Source organism: Bufo gargarizans, chromosome 1 (assembly GCF_014858855.1).
Source record: "Bufo gargarizans isolate SCDJY-AF-19 chromosome 1, ASM1485885v1, whole genome shotgun sequence".
Classification (NCBI taxonomy): Eukaryota; Metazoa; Chordata; class Amphibia; order Anura; family Bufonidae; genus Bufo; species Bufo gargarizans.
In genome coordinates, this window is record NC_058080.1 from 687,099,967 (window position 1) to 687,125,284 (window position 25,318).

The following is a 25,318-nucleotide window of genomic DNA, read 5'->3' on the forward strand; positions in this document are numbered from 1 at the left end:
TTGTGTTGATGAGCAGATTATGTGTTTGTGGCTTAGACACTTATGGGATACACCTGGGTCGTCCAGCATTTTTTTTTTATCTGCCCTCCAGCCAGGAGGATCTGTGGAGAAATTCACACTCGCATGGCCCTCACAGCTCCACTGTCTCCCTGGCTCTCTTCACTGGAGTTCTGGTTCCCTTCTGTCAACTACTTGCACAGACAGAGGTCAGGCGCGCCACTGCAGCCAATGACTGGCCTCTGCAGTAATGTGTACATGGGTAGCATCAATGTTGAGGCCAGTGATTGGGTGCAGCAGTGCAAGTTACCCCATCCTTCAGAAAATTGACAGATGGGGACAAGAAGAGCAAGGGAGCTGGCACTGAGTGGCAGGGACCAGTAGATTTCTGCACAGGTCCTCCCGGCTGGGGAGGGACAGATTTAAAGGAGTTATCCGGGACTAAAAAATGTCCCCCATATGCCCGGGCCCCTCACACCGATTCTACTTACCTTGCTCCCCCGCACCACCGCTGCTGCTTGTCCACGTGTGCAGATGAAAACATCCGGTGTCGGGGGGAAGCAGCGACAATGACAGTGACATGGACGGGCCTCCCTAGACAGTGACAGACAGTGACATGGACAAGCCTCCCTGGCGTCACCCGCAATGGATTCCCCCTTTAAGCTGAGGTTTCAAGTATCAGTCATTATGGTGTCTGAAACTTCAACAATGTAGTTTTAATGCAAATCGGCGTGGTTTTCAAATTGATTGTTAATGGCAGCTGCAGGGGCCAGCAGTTTGGGAAGTCAGGGTGTTCCCGCACGTAGCAGTCGAGGTGCAGTTAGAGCATAATACACCCTTCGGGTACTTTCACACTAGCGTTTTTCTTTTCCAGTAATGAGTTCTGTCACAGGAGCTCAAAACTGGTCAGTTTTATCCTAATGCATTCTGAATAGAGAGCAATCCATTCAGAATACATCAATTCAGTCCCTCTTACGTTTTTTGTACGGAGAAAATACCGCAGCATGCTGCAGTTTTCTCTCCAGCCAAAAATACTGAACACGTGCCGGATCCGGCATTAATTTCCATTGAAGTGTATTAGTGCTGAATCCGTCATTAAGTGTTCCGGCAAAACGGATCCGGCTTTCCAGTCTGCGCAGACCTCTAAAAATGCAGAAAAAAATAATACCGGATCCGTTTTTCTGGATGACACCTCAGAGATGTATCTGGTATTTCAATGCATTTGTCAGACGGATCCGCATCCGGATCTGTCTGACAGATGCCTTCAGTTTGTGTCCGGATTGCTGGCGACGGAACTGCCTGCCGGAATCCTCTGCTGCAAGTGTGAAAGTGCCCTTACTAAGTCTAGATCTAAATTTTTACTGCCACGTACATTCGTGGCATCACACAGGACTGCCATTGCTGTGAATTATTTCACCACCCTAGGAATGAACGGTAAACTCCAATCTATGGCCTATGGGAAATGGGTCTCATTGTTTAAAGACATCACCGCGTGCAAACATTATTTTCAGAATCAAATACAATCATCATATTAGGACCAGGACTCGGTAAATCCGTCTCTCAGGTCTTTCGTCTTCAGTTATCCGGCTTCTGCCATCATTATGACGGTTATGATGGCTGTAGCATTAGTTTATGGGATTTAGGTGCTTTTAAATGTATTTATGTATAGAAATGTAATATGTTAAATAATGTTTTCTCCGAGAAGCCATAAGGTCACAGTAGTGGCTTGAAGTTTCCGACAGGTTTATTTTAAACCAGACCGGTCACCTCTCTTGTCATGTCTGCATTCCCCATGTAATAACAATTCTGGGGCATCTATTCTTATAACTCTATGCTATGCTGTTCCTCTATTATTCCTTCTAGAATTTAGAAATTACACATTAGTGTTTTTTGCGGATCCGTCACGGATCTGTAAAAACACTTCTGTTACAATAATACAACTACATGCATCCGTCATGAATGTATCCGGTTGTATTATGTCTTCTATAGCCATGACGGATCCGTCTTGAACATCATTGAAAGTCAATAGGGGGACGGATCCGTTTGGCTCCGCTTCGCCAGGCGGACAGAAAACACTGCAGGAAGTATTTTGGTGTCCGTCCCAGAGCGGCATGATGACTGAATGGAGGCAAACTGATGCATTCTGAGCAGATCCTTATCCATTCAGAATGGCGCAGCATAGAGTCCCAGAACTGTCATTACAAGGGAAATGCAAGTAGTTGCTAAAACTGACGTGTCTGAAGAGGTGACAGGTCAATGTGTTGCAATGGGTTTTCTGAGATTTTTTTACCGATGACCTATCCTCTGGATAGGTCATCAGTGTCTGATGGGTGGGGGTCCGACACCCGATCCGCTGTTTTGAGAAGGCATTGACGCTCCTTTGAGCACCACGTCCTTCTCTCTGCTTTTCCTAGACCGAGTGACTACTTGTTCATTGATCACGTAGCCTAGGAGCATACCAATGTACGGTAAGCTGCGAGAACCAGCCATCTGGTGTAGAGAGCTGTGCACAGGAGGAGCCATCTGGTGTAGAGAGCTGTGCACAGGAGGAGCCATCTGGTGTAGAGAGCTGTGCACAGGAGGAGCCATCTGGTGTAGAGAGCTGTGCACAGGAGGAGCCATCTGGTGTAGAGAGCTGTGCACAGGAGGAGCCATCTGGTGTAGAGAGCTGTGCACAGGAGGAGCCATCTGGTGTAGAGAGCTGTGCACAGGAGGAGCCATCTGGTGTAGAGAGCTGTGCACAGGAGGAGCCATCTGGTGTAGAGAGCTGTGCACAGGAGGAGCCATCTGGTGTAGAGAGCTGTGCACAGGAGGAGCCATCTGGTGTAGAGAGCTGTGCACAGGAGGAGCCATCTGTGTAGAGAGCTGTGCACAGGAGGAGCCATCTGGTGTAGAGAGCTGTGCACAGGAGGAGTCATCTGGTGTAGAGAGCTGTGCACAGGAGGAGCCATCTGGTGTAGAGAGCTGTGCACAGGAGGAACCATCTGGAGTAGAGAGCTGTGCACAGGAGGAGCCATCTGGAGTAGAGAGCTGTGCACAGGAGGAGCCATCTGGTGTAGAGAGCTGTGCACAGTAGGAGCCTTCTGGTGTAGAGAGCTGTGCACAGTAGGAGCCATCTGGTGTAGAGAGCTGTGCACAGGAGGAGCCATCTGGTGTAGAGAGCTGTGCACAGGAGGAGCCATCTGGTGTAGAGAGCTGTGCACAGGAGGAGCCATCTGGTGTAGAGAGCTGTGCACAGGAGGAGCCATCTGGTGTAGAGAGCTGTGCACAGGAGGAGCCATCTGGTGTAGAGAGCTGTGCACAGGAGGAGCCATCTGGAGTAGAGAGCTGTGCACAGGAGGAGCCATCTGGTGTAGAGAGCTGTGCACAGGAGGAGCCATCTGGTGTAGAGAGCTGTGCACAGGAGGAGCCATCTGGTGTAGAGAGCTGTGCACAGGAGGAGCCATCTGGTGTAGAGAGGTGTGCACAGGAGGAGCCATCTGGTGTAGAGAGCTGTGCACAGGAAGAGCCCACCCCTAGGAAGAATACTGCTGAGTGTATTCGCCTGTGATGAAATGTATCAGTCATTGAATCCTTTTGGAGCAAACCTATAGAAAAGGGCATTAGAAATGGATGAATCATATGTTACAGCTGAAGAATGTATATCCGCAGGAATTCTTATGCTCTCATGGAAAGCGCTTTTCTTCTAAGCGGCTGATGGAGTATGACTCGTGTTTTTCGTTTAGCTGAGAATTCACATGTGAGAATTACATACAATGTAGAGCTAATTAGCCTGATGTGGGCGAGTAAACTTTCCCTGTCTTCCTGCCTCTATGTGCTGTGTACGTTCACCTTGCTGGTTTTGGCTTATGTACTAAGCGATGACAGATGCTCTTACTGTAGTGTGAATACAGGCTTCACTGCAGTGGGTACTTACAAGCCATTTGATAGCAAAACATTTTCATGTTATACTGTGTGTACAGTCGTGGCCAAAAGTTTTGAGAATGACACAAATATTAGTTTTCACAAAGTTTGCTGCTAAACTGCTTTTAGATCTTTGTTTTAGTTGTTTCTGTGATGTAGTCAAATATAATTACACGCACTTCATACGTTTCAAAGGCTTTTATCGACAATTACATGACATTTATGCAAAGAGTCAGTATTTGCAGTGTTGGCCCTTCTTTTTCAGGACCTCTGCAATTTGACTGGGCATGCTCTCAATCAACTTCTGGGCCAATTCCTGACTGATAGCAACCCATTCTTTCATAATCACTTCTTGGAGTTTGTCAGAATTAGTGGGTTTTTGTTTGTCCACCCGCCTCTTGAGGATTGACCACAAGTAGTGTTGAGCGAACTTGTGTTTTAAGTTCGGTGTCTAAAGTTCGGGTTATGGATTCCGCTACCACGGACCATAACGGAATTTAGAATCCATAACGGGATACTTCGATAACCTGAACTCGAACTTTAGACGCCGAACTTAAAACACAAGTTCGCTCAACACTAACCACAAGTTCTCAATGGGATTAAGATCTGGGGAGTTTCCAGGCCATGGACCCAAAATGTCAACGTTTTGATCCCCGAGCCACTTAGTTATCACTTTTGCCTTATGGCACAGTGCTCCATCGTGCTGGAAAATGCATTGTTCTTCACCAAACTGTTGTTGGATTGTTGGAAGAAGTTGCTGTTGGAGGGTGTTTTGGTACCATTCTTTATTCATGGCTGTGTTTTTGGGCAAAATTGTGAGTGAGCCCACTCCCTTGGATGAGAAGCAACCCCACACATGAATGGTCTCAGGATGCTTTACTGTTGGCATGACACAGGACTGATGGTAGTGCTCACCTTTTCTTCTCCGGACAAGCCTTTTTCCTGATGCCCCAAACAATCGGAAAGAGGCTTCATCGGAGAATATGACTTTGCCCCAGTCCTCAGCAGTCCATTCACCATATTTTCTGCAGAAGATCAATATGTCCCTGATGTTTTTTGTTGAGAGAAGTGGCTTCTTTGCTGCCCTTCTTGATACCAGGCCATCTCCAAAAGTCTTCGCCTCACTGTGCGTGCAGATGCGCTCACACCTGCCTGCTGCCATTCCTGAGCAAGCTCTGCACTGGTGGCACTCCAATCCCGCAGCTGAATCCTCTTTAGGAGACTATCCTAGCGCTTGCTGGACTTTCTTGGACGCCCTGAAGCCTTCTTAACAAGAATTGTACCACTATCCTTGAAGTTCTTGATGATTGTATAAATTGTTGATTGAGGTGCAATCTTAGTAGCCACAATATACTTGCCTGTGAAGCCATTTTTATGCAACACAATGATGGCTGCACGCGTTTCTTTGCAGGTCACCATGGTTAACAATGGAAGAACAATGATTTCAAGCATCACCCTCCTTTTAACAGGTCATGTCTGCCATTTAACCCAATCAGCCTGACATAATGATTTCCAGCCTTGTGCTCGTCAACATTCTCACCTGAGTTAACAAGATGATTACTGAAATGATCTCAGCAGGTCCTTTAATGACAGCAATGAAATGCAGTAGAAAGTTTTTTGGGGGATTAAGTTAATTTTCATGGCAAAGAAGGACTATGAAATTCATCTGATCACTCTTCATAACATTCTGGAGTATATGCAAATTGCTATTATAAAAACTTAACCAGCAACTTTTCCAATTTCCAATATTTATGTAATTCTCAAAACTTTTGGCCACGACTGTACAGAGGCCGTGCTCTTCCATAGTCCTTGAATCCTATTAGGACAGAATCTGCACAGAATTGTTCTCCTGATCAGCTCTGCAGGGAGCCAGATTACTGTAGGACAGATGTGTCCTTCATTACCTTCGCTTTCGACTCAACCTATCCTGAGATATGTAGTACAAGATGACCAGCTTTTAAAAAAACAAACAACAAAAAACACGATTTTGTGATACTGTGTCACAAGATGTCTTTCCTATATTTGTTTATGTGTGACCACCTAGTGGTTGAGATATTAATTGCAGCCTTTCAAATGTTTTGCTTGCAGGTCACAATATAGTATTAAATTTGCTTTATAATTAATTGAAGTCTTTAAAGGGGTTATGCCATGAGTGATGTAAAAAATGAAGATCAGACATGATATAGGACATGACAATCTCTTTCTAACAAAGCTAGAACCAGCCCTGTACCTCACATGGATCCAGAGATCTCCACATTACTTGCTCCAATTGTTCTGCTAGACTTATTTTAGGCTAGCAGCCCAGTCCTTTCTCAGGGGGTGTACCCTTTCTGCTGCAGCTCTCTACCTGTCACAAGTCAGGGGGTGTACCCTTTCTGCTGCAGCTCTCTACCTATCACAAGTCAGGGGGTGTGCCCTTTCAGCTGCAGCTCTCTACCTGTCACAAGTCAGGGGGTGTGCCCTTTCTGCTGCAGCTCTCTACCTGCCACAAGTCAGGGGGTGTGCCCTTTCTGCTGCAGCTCTCTACCTATCACACGTCAGAGGTTGTACCCTTTCTGCTGCAGATCTTTCTCTGTAACTGCTACAGCTTCTAACTGAAGATGGTGGCAGCTGAAGATTTAAACTGAGCGCGTGCAACCCCCTCAATGAGGTGGACATGAAATAAGGAAACAGGTGGCGCTGTACAGTACGTTTTATTGAGTAGCTGAGTGGCTATACATTACATGCAATTACAAAATTATTCAGGTTCGGGTGCTGGTTTAAAAAATGTGGAATATATGTCATAGCACAGCTCCCTTAACTAAATTAGAGCGAAAAGTAAAGTTGGACACATCTGTATATAGCCTCACTCACACATCAGTGTTCGGTCAGCGATTTCCATCAGTGATTTTGAGCCAAAACCAAGTGCAGCTCTAAACACAGAACGAGCGCAGATCTTTCCCTTATACAGGGAGTGCAGAATTATTAGGCAAGTTGTATTTTTGAGGATTAATTTTATTATTGAACAGCAACCATGTTCTCAATTAACCCAAAAAACTCATTAATATCAAAGCTGAATATTTTTGGAAGTAGTTTTTAGTTTGGTTTTAGTTTTAGCTATTTTAGGGGGATATCTGTGTGTGCAGGTGACTATTACTGTACATAATTATTAGGCAACTTAACAAAAAACAAATATATACCCATTTCAATTATTTATTTTTACCAGTGAAACCAATATAACATCTCAACATTCACAAATATACATTTCTGACATTCAAAAACAAAACAAAAACAAATCAGTGACCAATATAGCCACCTTTCTTTGCAAGGACACTCAAAAGCCTGCCATCCATGGATTCTGTCAGTGTTTTGATCTGTTCACCATCCACATTGCGTGCAGCAGCAACCACAGCCTCCCAGACACTGTTCAGAGAGGTGTACTGTTTTCCCTCCTTGTAAATCTCACATTTGATGATGGACCACAGGTTCTCAATGGGGTTCAGATCAGGTGAACAAGGAGGCCATGTCATTAGATTTTCTTCTTTTATACCCTTTCTTGCCAGCCACGCTGTGGAGTACTTGGACGCGTGTGATGGAGCATTGTCCTGCATGAAAATCATGTTTTTCTTGAAGGATGCAGACTTCTTCCTGTACCACTGCTTGAAGAAGGTGTCTTCCAGAAACTGGCAGTAGGACTGGGAGTTGAGCTTGACTCCATCCTCAACCTGAAAAGGCCCCACAAGCTCATCTTTGATGATACCAGCCCAAACCAGTACTCCACCTCCACCTTGCTGGCGTCTGAGTCGGACTGGAGCTCTCTGCCCTTTACCAATCCAGCCACGGGCCCATCCATCTGGCCCATCAAGACTCACTCTCATTTCATCAGTCCATAAAACCTTAGAAAAATCAGTCTTGAGATATTTCTTGGCCCAGTCTTGACATTTCAGCTTGTGTGTCTTGTTCAGTGGTGGTCGTCTTTCAGCCTTTCTTACCTTGGCCATGTCTCTGAGTATTGCACACCTTGTGCTTTTGGGCACTCCAGTGATGTTGCAGCTCTGAAATATGGCCAAACTGGTGGCAAGTGGCATCTTGGCAGCTGCACGCTTGACTTTTCTCAGTTCATGGGCAGTTATTTTGCGCCTTGGTTTTTCCACACGCTTCTTGCGACCCTGTTGACTATTTTGAATGAAACGCTTGATTGTTCGATGATCACGCTTCAGAAGCTTTGCAATTTTAAGAGTGCTGCATCCCTCTGCAAGATATCTCACTATTTTTGACTTTTCTGAGCCTCTCAAGTCCTTCTTTTGACCCATTTTGCCAAAGGAAAGGAAGTTGCCTAATAATTATGCACACCTGATATAGGGTGTTGATGTCATTAGACCACACCCCTTCTCATTACAGAGATGCACATCACCTAATATGCTTAATTGGTAGTAGGCTTTCGAGCCTATACAGCTTGGAGTAAGACAACATGCATAAAGAGGATGATGTGGTCAAAATACTCATTTGCCTAATAATTCTGCACTCCCTGTACCTTATGTGTGTGGAGGTTTCACTCCTGGCTTTGGCTCACAATCACTGATGGAAATCACTGACCAAAACAATGACGTGTGACTGAGGCTTATGTCGGGAGGACTGCATATACCGTCAATGGATGCTACTGTATAGGTCAACAGTGCTATATGTAACCAATAAGCTTCCATGTTAAAAAAAAAAATTATATCACATTTTTCTTTTCTTTTACTGATTGCTTCTATATGCAATGATACAGAAAGTTGAAGTTGAAAAAGAATAATATACCAACATACAGTGGCACAACAGAAGACAGTCTTTTGGCATCTATCAGGCGATTGTGACTCTGGCGTTACTCTACATTCGCAGGTGTTTTTTCCCTTTTTTCCCAGCAAATGGACACTGCAGTAGTCATGGCGCAACCCGAATCCAGGTCCCCATTTACAGCTTCCCTTTAATTGAATCTTTCCCACCCGTGGAGGGAATCAGTGATAATAGAGAACTGCAGTGTGAACAGAGAGCTAATCTAGCAGTGTGTGCAGGTCCTCGCTTTATGTCCCTCCAGGATAATAGAAGTCTGAGGGGGTCATTTATTAAGATGCTGGTCTTAATAAGCACATGCGCTGGCGGTGGATCCGCCGAAGTTATAAAGAGCGCGCCGGCCTCTACATAGCTTTGGCGCATTCACCGCTGGTCTAAATCTTCTCCACCTTCCTTGCTGGCCTAAATTTAGTCCATTTTCTACACCTAAAAGAGGGGTAGAAAATGATAAATGAGACGGGCCTGCAGGCCCTCCCCCTCCCTATCCACGCCGCTATTTTAAGACTTGATGTGAGCGGGGGAAAAAAAACCTTTGTGGCGCAAATTAAGCTACTTTCAAATTTGCAGTTTGCAATCAGTCACGGGATCTCAAAACCGCAAAAAAAAAGCTTCAGTTTTCTCCCCATTCATTTTTAAATGGGGACAAAGCTGAACAGACTTGAACGGAGGGCATCAGACACAAAAACGCTACATCGCTGTGTGCGGCATGGAATACTGAACAAGACGGATCCGTTGTGAAACAACGCAAGTCAATGGAGACGGATCAATTTTCTTCAGAAACAAAAAAAAAACTGATCCGTTCCCCCATTGACTTACAGTGGTTTTAGTGGTTGATCCGTCTTGTTCATTTTGGATATAGTACAACCGGATCCTTTCTGAACGGATGCAGACGGTTGTATTATTGACGGATCCAGCAAAAACGCAGATGTGAAAGTAGCCTTACCGTTGCACTGCAACCTGCGTCAGAAATCTGTGAATTTGTTAGTAAATGAGCCCCTGAATGCATATGTTGGTAGCTAGATCTTGGCTTAGACGTTCACTGCTTGGTGTAAGCTCTTCCAGAACAGCTGACCTTGTAGACCGCTCTATCTTTGAACACATCTGAACGCACTTCTCCTAGAGGAGTGTTTTTTGTTGTTGTTGTTTTTTTTACACTGAAGTGAAGACTGTCGAGATTGAGGGTCGGTTTTTTCCAGTTGCACTTATCTTGAAATCTATCTGACAGGTTGCAGAGTTTCTCTGAGACGTCTTGTGTTTTCTCTAAGCACAAAGCTTTTCTGTTTGGATTGCCAGTCGTGTTAGTGCTGACGTTCTAGTGAATTTCACGTTATTCTTACCCAGGATCCTAAGACTCTTGGAGCTCATGTGGAACTGAGCCTCGTCACACGTGGCCAATGACTGACGCAGGAAAAAGCAATACACATCACCAGTGCTTCTACAGAAATAGGCGTGCGTGCCCCTTGCCCGTATTGCAGACCGCAAACAGTACGTCCGCAGTGTACAGGCACTGGCCGTGTGCTCTCCGTATCACGGATGCGGACCCATTGACTTGAATGGGTCCTCAATCCTCAAGATACGGAGTGGATGCACGGATTGGAAGCCCGCGGAAGCATTACGAATCGCTTCCGTGGGATTTCTGTCCGTGCCTCCGCACCGTAAAAAAATAAAACATGTCCTATATTTTTACGGTGTGGACCGTCTCTTGCGGATTCAAGTTCAAGTCAACAGCAACAGCATGCACACAGATGGTGCCGGAACGCTATTTGCTGTCCGCAGAACAGGCACGGGGCACAAGCTCATAGGCTATGCATTTTGCCACATCTCACCTATAGGTGTCCGTATAATCCCAGTTCAGGTGTAAAATCTCAGGTTTGCCTGTCATTTCTTTTCAGGCTGATATCATCGGCCTGTGTCAGCACCCCACAAAAAAATAACATAGTCAATGTATAAACTTTTCTTTGGCAAGGATGCAAAAATGTGCCGTATGTGATAAAATGCTTTCTCATTGCTATAGCTTCCTGCCTGCAGCTATAGGACGGATTCTCATGGCGGGGCTCTGGCTGAAATTCCAGAAGCTCCACTAACTCAAATTTTGCAGCCTTTAGAAAGTGCCGGGGCTCCATTTTTTTTTACCCAATACATGGTCACCTTGCCTGGAGAGATATGGCAGTGGATCCTGTACTGAGCAGCTAAGAAAAAGGGCTTGCACTTTAAAGGGGGGGCCTTGTGGCTGTGATGCTAATGTGAACACAATGGGGGAGATTTATCATTGCGTTTGCCCCAGAAAAGTGGCATTAAAGATTTTTTATATGCAACTTTTTTAAAACTAGTTGCAATTGGCTTTTTTTACGCAGCCCTTCCAAAAGGTGGGGAAGGGGGCGCGACCAGCCGCCGCAACAAATTTATCTTCATTTATGGCAGTTTTCTAGTGCTAATGAAGCCAGACGACATCTACGGTAGCGCAGAGCTGCCATAGATTTCTGTTTAGGCGCATGGACTGCCAGAGGACGTGTCTAATTTATGACCAGGCCTGCGCCTCATCGTAAATTAGGCGCATGGTCCAGCAGCGCAGGAGACATCAAGACCAGAACAGAAAGCGCTCTGGTCTTGATAAATCTTCCCCCCATGACTGTAACTTCCCACCATGACTGGCACTGCTATGTGTTTTCAAGGGCATATGATTGGGCAAAGCAAAATAAAAATGTGTGTGTGATGTCGGGGGGTCCAGTGGTTCATGCCTTTGTCTTCTCACTGCTCTTTCCACCACACACTGGTCTGGAGTCTGCTCTAGGCCTGCAGTGTGTCTGCCTACCCATAGGGGCACGCACTTCCTCTGGTTCTTAAAGGGCCAGCACACGCATACTAAACTGTTCAGCCAATGGTTTCCTGGAGTATTTAAGGTACCTTGTCCTGTGGTGGGGTGCCTGAGCAATAGTTTTTCTAGCTTGCAAGTTTTCTTCGAAGATGTGCTATACTACAGTCGTAGCAGAGCTAAAAAGAATGGTTACTGTGTTCACACTTCAGTTATATGGTCAGTTATTTCCATCATTTATTGGGAGTCAAAACCAGGTGCAGGTCAAAAACACAGAACAGGTGCATATCTTTCCATTATACCTTATCTATGAGTCGGCTTCACTACTGGTTTTGGCTCTGATAACTGATGGAAATAACTGATCAAATAACTGAAGTGTGAACTCGGCCTTAAAGGGGTTTTGCACTTTGTTTAAACTGATGATCTTACCTCTGTATAGATCATCAGCTTCTGATCGGCGGGGGTCTGACACCCGGGACCCCGCCAATCAGCTGTTTGAGAAGGCAGCGGCGCTCCACCAGCACCGCGGCCTTCTCACTGTTTACCTGCTGCTGGAGCGCCGCTGCCTTCTCAAACAGCTGATCGGCAGGGGTCCCGGGTGTCAATGGTTTTCAATGGCTTTTGTCACAAGATGACACTGACGTGTTATCAGAGTTCCTTTAATTCTGCTACATCTGTACATTCTGAGCTCCTGCCCTCTGCCTGATTACTGGATTTAACCATTTGCTACCCGACCTCTGCCTAACTCTCGTATTGACCCTTGTTCTGCCCACCCTAACCTTTGTCCTGATTACCGGATTGAACATATTCTGCCTGCCCTGATACTCTTTACATTATTGGTGCTCCACACTGGTATCTCTTGACCTATATGGATCTACAGCCACTGAACAGAGACTACTCCATAGGGTAGAGGTCTTGTATCTCCCATGCAGCGGAGTCCAAATCCATATATAGGGATTAAATGGTGAAGACCAAGTACGGCTACTTAGAACAGTATTACTTGAGAATTAGGAAAAGCTTCAAGTCAGATCTGTACAGTGGCACAGCAGCTCCAAATCCACTTCCATAACAGCATGGTAACGTCTGAGGATTGACATCCCTTAAGTAATTTTTCAGAATTTGTGAGAATTGTGTATTACTGAAGAAAAAGGCATATTTCACATACAATAAATGAAAACTTATGTTGAGCTGGTGTCCATATTGGTAGTCTCCCACCTTACCGAAAGATCTTTCGAGATTTGGGTTTGGAGTAGGACACGTTATGGACGCTGTAGAACACATAGAAACTCGACATGAGTTATGCAGACATGTCCAAACAGTTTTGTTTTGCACCAAGGTTATTATGTGTGGAAGATACATTAGGATTGTTTACTTCATGGTCTCGCTATTTGTCGTGCAATTACGAGACCCTGCTGACATGAGTGGAGAATTGATGTGGATGATGTGATGTATGGTGTTGTCTCTATCAGTTTCTAATCACTACTCATTAATAGAGATCAGCTAAAATTTAGAAAAATTTGATTTGGCAGCTTCGTCAAAGTTCAACAAGAAATTTGATTTGCTGCGAATCACTATAAATAAGGCATACATGGCGATAAATTGTATCAGAGTCTGTAGTTCAGCGGTCTTCTACGCTCTCCCTGCAGTCTCCCTCTCCAATATTGTTCTACACTCTGTTAATTAACAGTTTGCAGCAACACCGGCCCTAGTGCATGTGCGTCTTGTCACATCTCTCCCTATGCTCAGCCCGCAGGAAAATGGCAGCAATCCAGCAGGATCAGGGTTTTATACGGCTCTGCCCAGCTGTGACATCAGAACAGGGGCGTAGCTATAGGGGGTGCAGAGGTAGCAGTCGCTACCGGGCCCAGGAGCCTGAGGGACCCCAAAGACCCTTGTACCACATGAGAAGACACCTGTTTTATAGAAGGTGCATGCTGGTCAAGTTACACCTCTGGCTGGAGGAAAGGGGTTAGGTCAAGAATTTGGCATGGTTGGGGGTGCAGTTAAAATTTTTGCCTCAGGCAGCAGGAAGGCAATGTGCTTCCCTGCCCCTGGCCACAAAGCAATGAGGGATGGGGGGCCCAAGGTAAACTCTTGCACCAGGGCCCATGAGCCTTTAGCTACGCCCCTGCATCAGAGGATGGCTACCTTCGAGTAGGCTGGCTGCTCGGCATTGAGGGTGATCGCACGTTGCGGGACTTGTCTCCTCTACACTACATTTCACTTTCTAACACGTGCAGCCACCATTTTAGGAAGACAAATTTATCACCACGAAGCACAAGGAAATTTGGTTTCATTTAGAATCGAAGTTTCCCTAAACGTCAGACTAATTCTGGTGCTTCACTTCACTCAACACTACTCATTAGGTATCATCCATAATGTCTTTCAATTCGAGACCCTCATGAGGGTTCATTTATTTATGACAGCAGAGCTCCACTGTCATGGCTTCAGCTGCGGCCTAGTAGAGGATGACGAGGTTCTGTGAATGTGCCAGGAAGGGAGTAAAACAACTCACTGCACAAAATAGTAATATCGTTTACATCCCACCCCTCCCTAGAACTTACTATCGCTGTCAAAAGGAACATTAAAAACATTAAATCTTTATTAGTATCTACATAAAATGAAATGAACAGGAAGTAACCCTATTTACAACCATGTGAAAACCAAACTATTACCTACGGTCCCTAAGGGAGTATATATAGTGCCCTGAACAAGGAGACGTAATCCCTTGTAATTATATATAAGACCCCACATAGCTATTGTATAACACCCCTCAGTTAGCCAGAAAAACACACTGCATGTCACACATCAGCCTGTGCAAAAATCAATGTCTCCTGCCCCTTCTAAGGTTCCTTGGGAGGCAGGTAATGCACAGCCGTGTATTGCGGAGACGTACACTGTGGCTGTTACTGAGATGTTACATTGTAAGGAATAGAGGCTGTTAGAAAAGGCAGCCTTGTGGCACTTGGTTCGGCTCAAAGTGCAACTGCCCCTAACGCCTCTGTACTTGTTCACGCTACCTACTCAGCAGCCTTAATATTTACAGCGGCTACTGCGCCCTCACTTAAAAAAAATCTGTGTGTCTGGCCATGTGCTGTAAACTTTACCCCAACCTACGCTCTACGTGTTTCACCATGTGGTTCATCAGGAGCGGTGGGTATTTAGCACTAACAGACAATACACAACATAGAACGCCGTCTGCTTCTTGTGATGAGGCGGCGGCTCCGGCGCTAGAAACGCTGTGACGTGGGCGCCGAGATGTGTGATCTAGAGGAGACCCCTCCCCTCTCCACGATCAAACCCCTGAACCAACGAATAGGAAGGCAGGAGGTGCGGGTACCGCAAAGAACCACTGCACCCTCCGCTGATTCACTTTCTGAAGTGATCGTTCGTGTCAAATCACTCACTGTGCCTGGGGATTAAACCTGACACAAATGTAGCAAAAACATCATTATGATCAATGAGCGTTCTAGACTGATGCAATGTACAAGAATAGGAACTAAGGGTACTTTCACACTTGCTTTTTTCTTTTCCGGCATAGAGTTCCGTCACAGGGGCTCTATACCGGAAAAAAACTGATCAGTTTTATCCCCATGCATTCTGAATGGAGAGTAATCCGTTCAGTTTGCATCAGGATGTCTTCAGTTCAGTCGTTTTGACTGATCAGGCAAAAGAGAAAACCGCAGCATGCTACGGTTTTCTCTCCGGCCAAAAAAACTGAATACATGCCTGAACGCCGGCGTTTTTTCCCATAGCAATGTATTAGCGCCGGATCCGGCATTCAGAATACCGGAATGCCGGATCCGTCGTTCTGGCATGCGCATGCGCAGATCGGCAAAAATGTGAAAAAATGTACAAGACGGATCCGTCTGTCCGCATGACAAGCGGAGAGACGGATCCGTCCTTGCAATGCATTTGTGAGACGGATCCGCCTCCGGATCCGTCTCACAAATGCTTTCAGTCAGCGGCAGATCGGCGGATCCGGCGGCCAGTTCCGACGACGGAACTGGCCGCCGGATCACACTGCCGCAAGTGTGAAAGTAGCCTAATAGCGCTACCAGCATAGATTTACTGCCAAAGTAACAGTGATGGCTAGGGAAAAATGATAAATAAGGGGTACAAAAAAAGACCCCAAATGACCCCTACTTATATACGGTCATTAGAGGGAAACATTTTTTTTTACAATACAGAGAACACAGGGAAAAAGAGAAAGGGGGTATCTGGCATTTGACTGTCATTTTTTGCACATTGTCATGGTAAAGAATAGTGTTGATCGAGCACCAAAGTGCTCGGGTGCTCTACAGAGAACAATGGGAGAACCCGAGCATTAAACCAGGCACCCCTGCTGCTCTGAAGAGGGGAGGGTGTCTGGTTCATAGCAAAAGCGCAGAAATTGACGGAACCACCACCGAAAGGGTTCGGGAACAGCATGGGGAGGATGTCTGGATGCATCTTGGACTCCCAGGTCGCTGCTCGGAATTATGTTGTCCGAGTAGTACGCCACCTTTATAGACTGACTATAATACGCATAAGGTCTCATGCACACAAACTGTCGTGTGCATGAGGCCTAAACCTGAAGATAAATCGATTTTAGAGGAAAAATTGTTAGGAAACATTCTTTCCTGTATATTTACTTGTATATAAAGTGCAAGTGCTGCCAAAAATTACAAGGAAGAGGCACTCCGATACAACCTGTATATCACATAAAGGAGGGCCTCATTCACATTGTGGTACAATTGTTCAGGTAGTGGGACTCCTACACTCATAAAGCCTATGCACTAAGTGAAAGGGCTGCCAAAAATTACAAGGAACCAGCACTACAATACACCCTTTATTACACATAAAGGAGGGCATCATACACAGCATTGAAAAATTATTATTAATGGCCTGCTTGCAGCGTTTTGGTCCCCGCCTGACAATGTGGAGCCAAACGGATCCGTCCTGACTTACAATGTTTTTCACTGACACAATATGGGGCAATTGAAAACGGATCTGTCCTCCATTGACTTTCAATGTAAGGCTACTTTCACACTAGCGTTCGGCTGTCCGCTCGTGAGCTCCGTTTGAAGGGGCTCACGAGCGGACCCGAACGCAGCCGTCCAGCCCTGATGCAGTCTGAATGGATGCGGATCTGCTCAGACTGCATCAGTCTGGCGGCGTTCAGCCTCTGCTCCGCTCGCCTCCGCACGGACAGGCGGACAGCTGAACGCTGCTTGCAGCGTTCGGGTGTCCGCCTGGCCGTGCGGAGGCGTGCGGATCCGTCCAGACTTACAATGTAAGTCAATGGGGACGGATCCGTTTGAAGATGCCACAATATGGCTCAATCTTCAGGCGGATCCGTCCCCCATTGACTTTACATTGAAAGTCTGGACGGATCCGTACGAGGTTATTTTCACACTTAGCTGTTATATGCTAAAATAATGCAGACGGATCCGTTCTGAACGGAGCCTCCGTCTGCATTATTATGATCGGATCCGTTCAGAACGGATCCGATCGAACGCTAGTGTGAAAGTAGCCTAAGTCAGTACGAATCCATTTTGACTTTTGACTTTTATTTGAAAGAATAATGCAAACTGATCCATTCTGAACGGATACAAGCGTTTGCATTATCGGTGCGGATCCATCTGTGCAGATGCAAGACGGATCCGCACTGAACACAGGTGTGAATTTAGCCTTAGTTACGATCACTTCAGAAAGTGAATCAGCGGAGGGGGCGGCGGTTCTTTGCGGTACTCGTGCCTCCTGCCTTCCTATTCATTGGTTCAGGGGTTTGATCGTGGAGAGGGGAGGGGTCTCCTCTATTTCGATCACGCATCTTGGCGCCCGCGTCACGGCGTTTCTAGCGCCGGAGCCGCCTCCTCGTCACAAGAAGCAGACGGCGTTCTATGTTGTGTATTGTCTGTTAGTGCTAAATACCCACCGCTCCTGATGAACAACATGGTGAAACACGCAGTGCGTAGATTGGGGTGAAGTTTAACCACTTCAACCCCGCTAGCTAAAACCCCCTTAATGACCAGGCCACTTTTTACACTTCGGCACTACACTCCTTTCACCGTTTATCGCTCGGTCATGCAACTTACCACCCAAATGAATTTTACCTCCTTTTCTTCTCACTAATAGAGCTTTCATTTGGTGGTATTTTATTGCTGCTGACATTTTTACTTTTTTTGTTATTAATCAAAATGTAACTATTTTTTTGCAAAACAATGACATTTTTCACTTTCAGCTGTAAAATTTAGCAAAAAATATATATATATACATCCATATATAAATTTTTCGCTAAATTTATTGTTCTACATGTCTTTGATTAAAAAAAAATGTTTGGGCAAAAAAAAAAAAAAATGGTTTGGGTAAAAGTTATAGCATTTACAAACTATGGTACAAAAATGTGAATTTCCGCTTTTTGAAGCAGCTCTGACTTTCTGAGCACCTGTCATGTTTCCTGGGGTTCTACAATGCCCAAACAGTAGAAAAACCCCACAAATGACCCCATTTCGGAAAGTAGACACCCTAAGGTATTCGCTGATGGGCATAGTGAGTTCATATAACTTTTTATTTTTTGTCACAAGTTAGCGGAAAATGTTGTTTTTTTATATATTTCTTTTTTTCTTACAAAGTCTCATATTCCACTAACTTGCGACAAAAAATAAAAATAAATTCTAGGAACTCGCCGTGCCCCTCACGGAATACCTTGGGGTGTCTTCTTTCCAAAATGGGGTCACTTGTGGGGTAGTTATACTGCCCTGGCAATTTAGGGGCCCAAATGTGTGAGAAGTAGTTTGCAATCAAAATCTGTAAAAAATGGCCTGCAAAATCCGAAAGTGCACTTTGGAATGTGTGCCCCTTTGCCCACCTTGGCTGCAAAAAAGTGTCACACATCTGGTATCGCCGTACTCAGGAGAAGTTGGGGAATGTGCTTTGGGGTGTCATTTTACATATACCCATGCTGGGTGAGATAAATATCTTGGTCAAATGCCAACTTTGTATAAATTTTTTTTAAAAGTTGTCATTTGCCAAGATATTTCTCTCACCCAGCATGGTTATATGTAAAATGACATGCCAAAACACATTCCCCAACTTCTCCTGAGTACGGCAATACCAGATATGTGACACTTTTTTGCAGCCTAGGTGGGCAAAGGGGCACATATTCCAAAGTGCACCTTTCGGATTTCACCGGTCATTTTTTACAGATTTTGATTGGCCCCTAAATTGCCAGGGCAGTATAACTACGCCACAAGTGACCCCATTTTGGAAAGAAGACACCCCAAGGTATTCCGTGAGGGGCATGGTGAGTTCCTAGAATTTTTTATTTTTTGTCACAAGTTAGCGGAAAATGATTATTTTTTTTTTTCCTTATAAAGTCTCATATTCAACTAACTTGCGACAAAAAATAAAAAATTTTAGGAACTCGCCATGCCCCTCACGGAATACCAAGATATTATACTGCCCACCTAGGCTGCAAAAAAGTGTCACACATCTGGTATCGCCGTACTCAGGAGAAGTTGGGGAATGTGTTTTGGGGTGTCATTTTACATATAACCATGCTGGGTGAGAGAAATATCTTGGCAAAAGACAACTTTTCCAATTTTTTTATACAAATTTGGCATTTGACCAAGATATTTATCTCACCCAGCATGGGTATATGTAAAATAACACCCCAAAACACATTCCCCAGCTTCTCCTGAGTACGGCGATACCACATGTGTGACACTTTTTTGCAGCCTAGATACATTCCCCAACTTCTCCTGAGTACGGCAATACCAGATATGTGACACTTTTTTGCAGCCTAGATGCTCAAAGGTGCCCAAATTCCTTTTAGGAGGGCATTTTTAGACATTTGGATCCCAGACTTCTTCTCACGCTTTAGGGCCCCTAAAAAGCCAGGGCAGTATAAATACCCCACATGTGACCCCACTTTGGAAAGAAGACACCCCAAGGTATTCAATGAGGGGCATGGCGAGTTCATAAAAAAATTTTTTTGGGCATAAGTTAGCGGAAATAGATTTTTTTTTATTCTCACAAAGTCTCACTTTCCGCTAACTTGGGACAAAAATGTAAATCTTTCATGGACTCAATATGCCCCTCAGCAAATACCTTGGGGTGTCTTCTTTCCAAAATGGGGTCAGTTGTGGGGTGTTTGTACTGCCCTGGCATTTGAGGGTCTCCGCAATCATTACATGTATGGCCAGCATTAGGAGTTTCTGCTATTCTCCTTATATTGAGCATACAGGTAATGAGATTTTTTTTTCCGTTCAGCCTCTGGGCTGAAAGAAAAAAATGAACGGCACAGATTTCTTCATTCGCATCGATCAATGTGGATGAAAAAATCTCTGCCAAAAAAAAAAAAAGAGGGGAAAGGCGTCTGCCAGGACATAGGAGCTCCACCCAACATCCATACCCACTTAGCTCGTATGCCCTGGCAAACCAGATTTCTCCATTCACATCAATCGATGTGGATGAATAAATCATTGCCGGGAATTTTTTTATTTATTTTTTGTATACAAAGTGTTTGCCAAAGCATAGGAACGCCGCCTCCTCCTCAGCTCGTATGCCTTGGCAAACGTATCTGTTACTGCAGAGTAGAAATCTCGTCTTGCAGCGCCGCATACACCGACTTGCGTGTAATCTGACAGCAGCGCAATGCTTCTGTAAGAATGCACATCAGTGCTGCAGCTAGTCGATCGGTTGGTCCACCTGGAAGGTAAAAAAAAAGAAAAAGAAAAAACCAGGCCGCAACGCAATAATTTTATTAACTTTGGAACAGAACATATAAACTTTAACTTTTTGAACTAAACATTAACCTTTTTGCTTACTGGTGTTTTTTTTTTTTTTTTTTTACCTTTATAGAACAAACCTCTCCTTCCCCATGGGTTAATGTGCAAAGCGCAAATCGCCCAAAGATGTGGCGAAGTGCGTTATGCACTTTGTCCCAGGTGAAAGGAGAGGTTTGCAGCAGCTGTGAGTGAATGGGCCCTAATAGCCCTGTGTGCCTGTCCTGGTGAGATGATCCCTATGCTAATAGTGTACCTGTGTGTGGTACTTCCGGAAACACTCCCCTAAGCATAGGGCAGGGTGGTCAGGACAGTCAGGACAGAAATAGCGGGTGTCACGCCTTATTCCACTCCTGCTACAGACACGACATCTTTTTCGGGGTGACGGTTGGGTTGAGGTACCAGCAACGACATTGGGGAAATGTCGCTTGTGTAGACGGCTAACTACACTGGTGGATGGGGCCACGGAACCTCCTGGGTACAGGAGGTTCTCGATGATCTCTTCCTGAAATTTGAGGAAGGATCGTGTTCTCCAAGCCTTACTGTAGAGAACAAAACTATTATACAGAGCCAATTGAATTAAATATACAGACACCTTCTTATACCAGCGTCTGGTTCTGCTGGAAACTAAATACGGAGACAACATCTGGTCATTGAAGTCCACCCCTCCCATGTGAAGGTTATAGTCGTGGACTGAGAGGGGCTTTTCAATGACACGGGTTGCTCGCTCAATTTGTATTGTCGTGTCTGCGTGAATGGAGGAGAGCATGTAAACGTCACGCTTGTCTCTCCATTTCACCGCGAGCAGTTCTTCGTTACACAGTGCGGCCCTCTGCCACCTTGCAAGACGGGTGCTAACGAGCCGTTGGGGGAAGCCCGCGCGACTAGTTCGCGCAGTACCACAGGCGCCAATCCGTTCTAGAAACAAATGCCTAAAGAGGGCCACACTTGTGTAGAAATTGTCCACATAAAGATGGTACCCCTAGCCGAATAAGGGTGACACCAAGTCCCAGACTATCTTCCCACTGCTCCCCAGGTAGTCAGGGCAACCGACTGGCTCCAGGGTCTGATCTTTTCCCTCATAGACACGAAATTTGTGGGTATAGCCTGTGGCCCTTTCACAGAGCTTATACAATTTGACCCCATACCGGGCGCGCTTGCTTGGGATGTATTGTTTGAAGCCAAGGCACCCGGTAAAATGTATCAGGGACTCGTCTACGCAGATGTTTTGCTCTGGGCTATACAAATCTGCAAATTTCAGGTTGAAATGGTCTATGAGGGGCCGAATTTTGTGGAGCCGGTCAAAAGCGGGGTGGCCTCTGGGACGGGAGGCGGTGTTGTCGCTAAAGTGCAGGAAACGCAGGATGGTCTCAAATTGTGTCCTGGACATAGCAGCAGAGAACATGGGCATGTGATGAATTGGGTTCGTGGACCAATATGACCGCAATTCATGCTTTTTAGTTAGACCCATGTTGAGGAGAAGGCCCCAAAAAAATTTAATTTCGGAAACTTGGACTGGTTTCCACCGGAAAGGCTGGGCATAATAGCTTCCCGGGTTGGCGGTTATAAATTGTGTGGCATATCTGTTTGTTTCTGCCACAACTAAGTCTAAGAGCTCCGCAGTCAAGAACAGCTCAAAAAATCCCAGGGCCGAACCGATCTGAGCTGTCTCAACCCGAACTCCAGACTGGGCAGTGAAAGGAAAAACTACAGGTGCGGCTGAAGTTGGGGACTGCCAATCAGGGTTTGCCAGCACCTCAAGGATTCTAGGGGCTCTACGGGCACGTCTTTGCGGTGGCTGCGACGGGGTCACTACTGCACGTGCCACCGTACCAGCTTCAACTGCCCTTCTGGTGCTCCCTACTTCACCATGTTCTACGGCAGTGCTGGTACTAGGTCCAGGAAGGGCTGCGCTGCTGGTGTATGCCTCACCATGTAATCCGACAGCAGCAGCCCCACTCTGCTGCTCTTGAAGCAGATCCTGCGCAACCTGCGGTCTAGCGACACGGGCCGGGTACGCCTGGTGGTATCAGGGACCTCAGCCTCCTCGTCCGAACTTTGGGTCAGAGAGCCACTGCTTTCTACAGGTTCGTATTCTGACCCGCTGGATTCATCAGATGAGGGTTCCCATTCCTCATCCGACTGGGTCAGAAGCCTGTAGGCCTCTTCAGAAGAATACCCCCTGTTTGACATTTGGGCAACTACATTTAGGGGTATTCCCTGAGACTACCCAAGAAAAAAAAGCAAGCCTGTCTTACAAAGGGGAGGCTAGCGAAGTACCGGAGGCCGCTGCGGTTGATAAAAAATATCAAAACTGATTTTTTTATCGCCGCAGCGCGTGTAAAGAGAATGTGCAGTGATAAAAAAAAATATTGGGTGAACGCACGTGTGGGCGACCGATCAGGCCTGATCGGGCAAACACTGCGTTTTGGGTGGAGGGCGAACTAAAGTGACACTAATACAATTATAGATCTGACCGTGATCAGTTTTGATCACTTCCAGATACTATAAAAGTACAAATGCTGATTAGCGATACGCTAATCAGCGAATAACGGACTGCGGTGCGGTGGGCTGGGCACTAACTGATCCCTAAACTACCTAACCAAGGGGCCTAAACTATACCTAAAACCTAACGGTCAATACCAGTGAAAAAAAAGTGACAGTTTACACTGATCACTTTTTTCCTTTCACTAGTGATTGACAGGGGCGATCAAAGGGGTGATCAAAGGGTTAATTGGGGTTCAGGGGGGTGATCTGGGGCTAGTATGAGGTGTTTGGTGTACTCACTGTGAAGCCTGCTCCTCTGCTGGATCCAACCGACGAAAAGGACCAGCAGAGGTGCAGGCAGCCATATAACAGATCATATTTACAAATATGATCTGCTATCTGGCTTGTCATTGTTTTTTTTTTAAATCAGCAACCTGCCAGCCGCGATCATTAACTGGCAGGTTGCTGACGAAATGCTCCTTGACGAAATGCCGGCCCGCGATGAGCATGCGCGGGCCGGCTGTGACCGAAATCTCGCGTCTCGCGAGATGACGCACGGATGCGTCCAGGAGGAATAAATCAACCACCTCCCGGACGCATCCGTGCGTTATGCGGTCGGGAGGTGGTTAAAGCACATGGCCAGACACACTGATTTTTAAGTGAGGGCGCAGTAGCCGCTGTACATATTAAGGCTGCTGAGTAGGTAGCGTGAACACATACAGAGGCGTTAGGGGCAGTTGCACTTTGAGCCGAACCAAGTGCCACAAGGCTGCTTTTTCTAACAGCCTCTATTCCTTACAATATAAGACCTCAGTAAGGCCTCTTTCACACTACCGTTTATTTTTCCGTTTTGCGGGCCGTTTTTTTTTTGCGTTCCTTATGCGGAACCATTCATTTCAATGGTTCCGCAAAAAAAAAAACAGAATGTACTCCGTATGTATTCCGTTTACGTGTTTCCATTCCATCTCCGTTCCGTGCATATCAGCGTCTAATATACCTTTTTGGGGTTAAAAAAATGATCCGCGCAAAGATAGAGCATGTCCTATATTTGACCACAAATCACGTTCCGTATGTCTTCCGTATCCGTTCCGTTTTCTTGCGGAACCATTTATTGAAAATGTTATGCCCAGCCCAATTTGTTCTATGTAATTACTGTATACTGTATATGCCATACGGAAAAACGGAATGAAAAAACCAAAACGAAAACACAACGGAAACAAAAAACTGAACAACGGATCAGTGAAAAACGGACCACAAAACACTGAAATAGCCATACGGTCGTGTGAAAGAGGCCTAACAGCCACAGTGTACGTCTCCGCAATACACGGCTGTGCATTACCTGCCTCCCAAGGAACCTTAGAAGGGGCAGGAGACATTGATTTTTGCACAGGCTGATGTGTGACATGCGGTGTGTTTTTCTGGCTAACTGAGGGGTGTTATACAATAGCTATGTGGGGTCTTATATATAATGACAAGGGATTACGTCTCCTTGTTCAGGGCACTATATATACTCCCTTAGGGACCGTAGGTGATAGTTTGGTTTTCACATGGTTGTCAATAGGGTTAATTCCTGTTCTTCCTGTTCATTTCATTTTATGTAGATACTAATAAAGATTTAATGTTTTTAACGTTCCTTTTGACAGTGATAGCAGGAAGGGAGTAAAGCTCCATACAGCTTAGATTTAGACTTAAAGGGGTTTTCAGTTTGCATCATCCTTTATAGTAATCATTAATGAAGGTGGCTGTGTTTTTGCAATGTATTTCTTTTAGGCCCCTTTCACATGGGCGAGTATTCCGCGCGGGTGCAATGCGTGAGGTGAACGCATTGCACCCGCACTGAATCCGGACCTATTCATTTCTATGGGGCTGTGCACATGAGCTGTGATTTTCACGCATCACTTGTGCGTTACGTGAAAATTGCAGCAAGCTCTATATTCAGCGTTTTTGACGCAACGCAGAACCTATAGAAGTGAATGGGGCCGCGTGAAAATCGCAAGCATCCGCAAGCAAGTGCGGATGCGGTGCGATTTTCACGCATGGTTGCTAGGAGACGATCGGGCTGGGGACCCGATCTGTATTATTTTCTCTTATAAGGGAGAATAATAGCATTCTGAATACAGAATGCAAAGTAAACGAGTGATGGAGGGGTTAAAAATAAAAAAAACTCACCGAGTCCACTTGATCGCGTAGTTGCGGATCTCTGTCTTCTTCTGTAATGTTGAGCTGCCGGCTAAGGACCTGTGGTGACATCACATCACATGATCCAATCACATGGTCCCTCACCATGCCCTGTGAAATCCTAAAAGTACTCATTGGAATTTGGGCCCCTTTGCCCACCTAGGCTGCAAAAAAGTGTCACACATGTGGTATCGCCGTACTCAGGAGAAGTAGGGCAATGTGTTTTGGGGTGTATTTTTACATATACCCATGCTGGGTGAGAGAAATATCTCTGTAAATGACAACTTTTTAAAAAATGTTATACAAAGTTGTCAATTTACAGAGATATTTCGCTCACCCAGCATGGGTATATGTAAAA

General features: G+C 45.6%; 2 protein-coding genes across 3 annotated transcripts in view; one reads left to right on the forward strand and one right to left on the reverse strand.

The window, feature by feature from the left end:
• LOC122929566 (early nodulin-75-like) overlaps positions 1–3,476 on the reverse strand; it is a 13,525-nt gene extending 10,049 nt beyond the window's left edge. The window contains exons 1-2 of the mRNA XM_044283191.1: positions 2,979–3,476; positions 2,457–2,895 (exon numbers count right to left, since the gene is read on the reverse strand). Coding sequence (XP_044139126.1) covers positions 2,457–2,895; positions 2,979–3,476 — 937 coding nt within the window. The remainder of the gene's footprint in view (positions 1–2,456; positions 2,896–2,978) is intronic.
• The window catches only part of GHR (growth hormone receptor), a 399,721-nt gene that overhangs the window by 3,831 nt on the left and 370,572 nt on the right, over positions 1–25,318 (forward strand). The window lies entirely within an intron of this gene.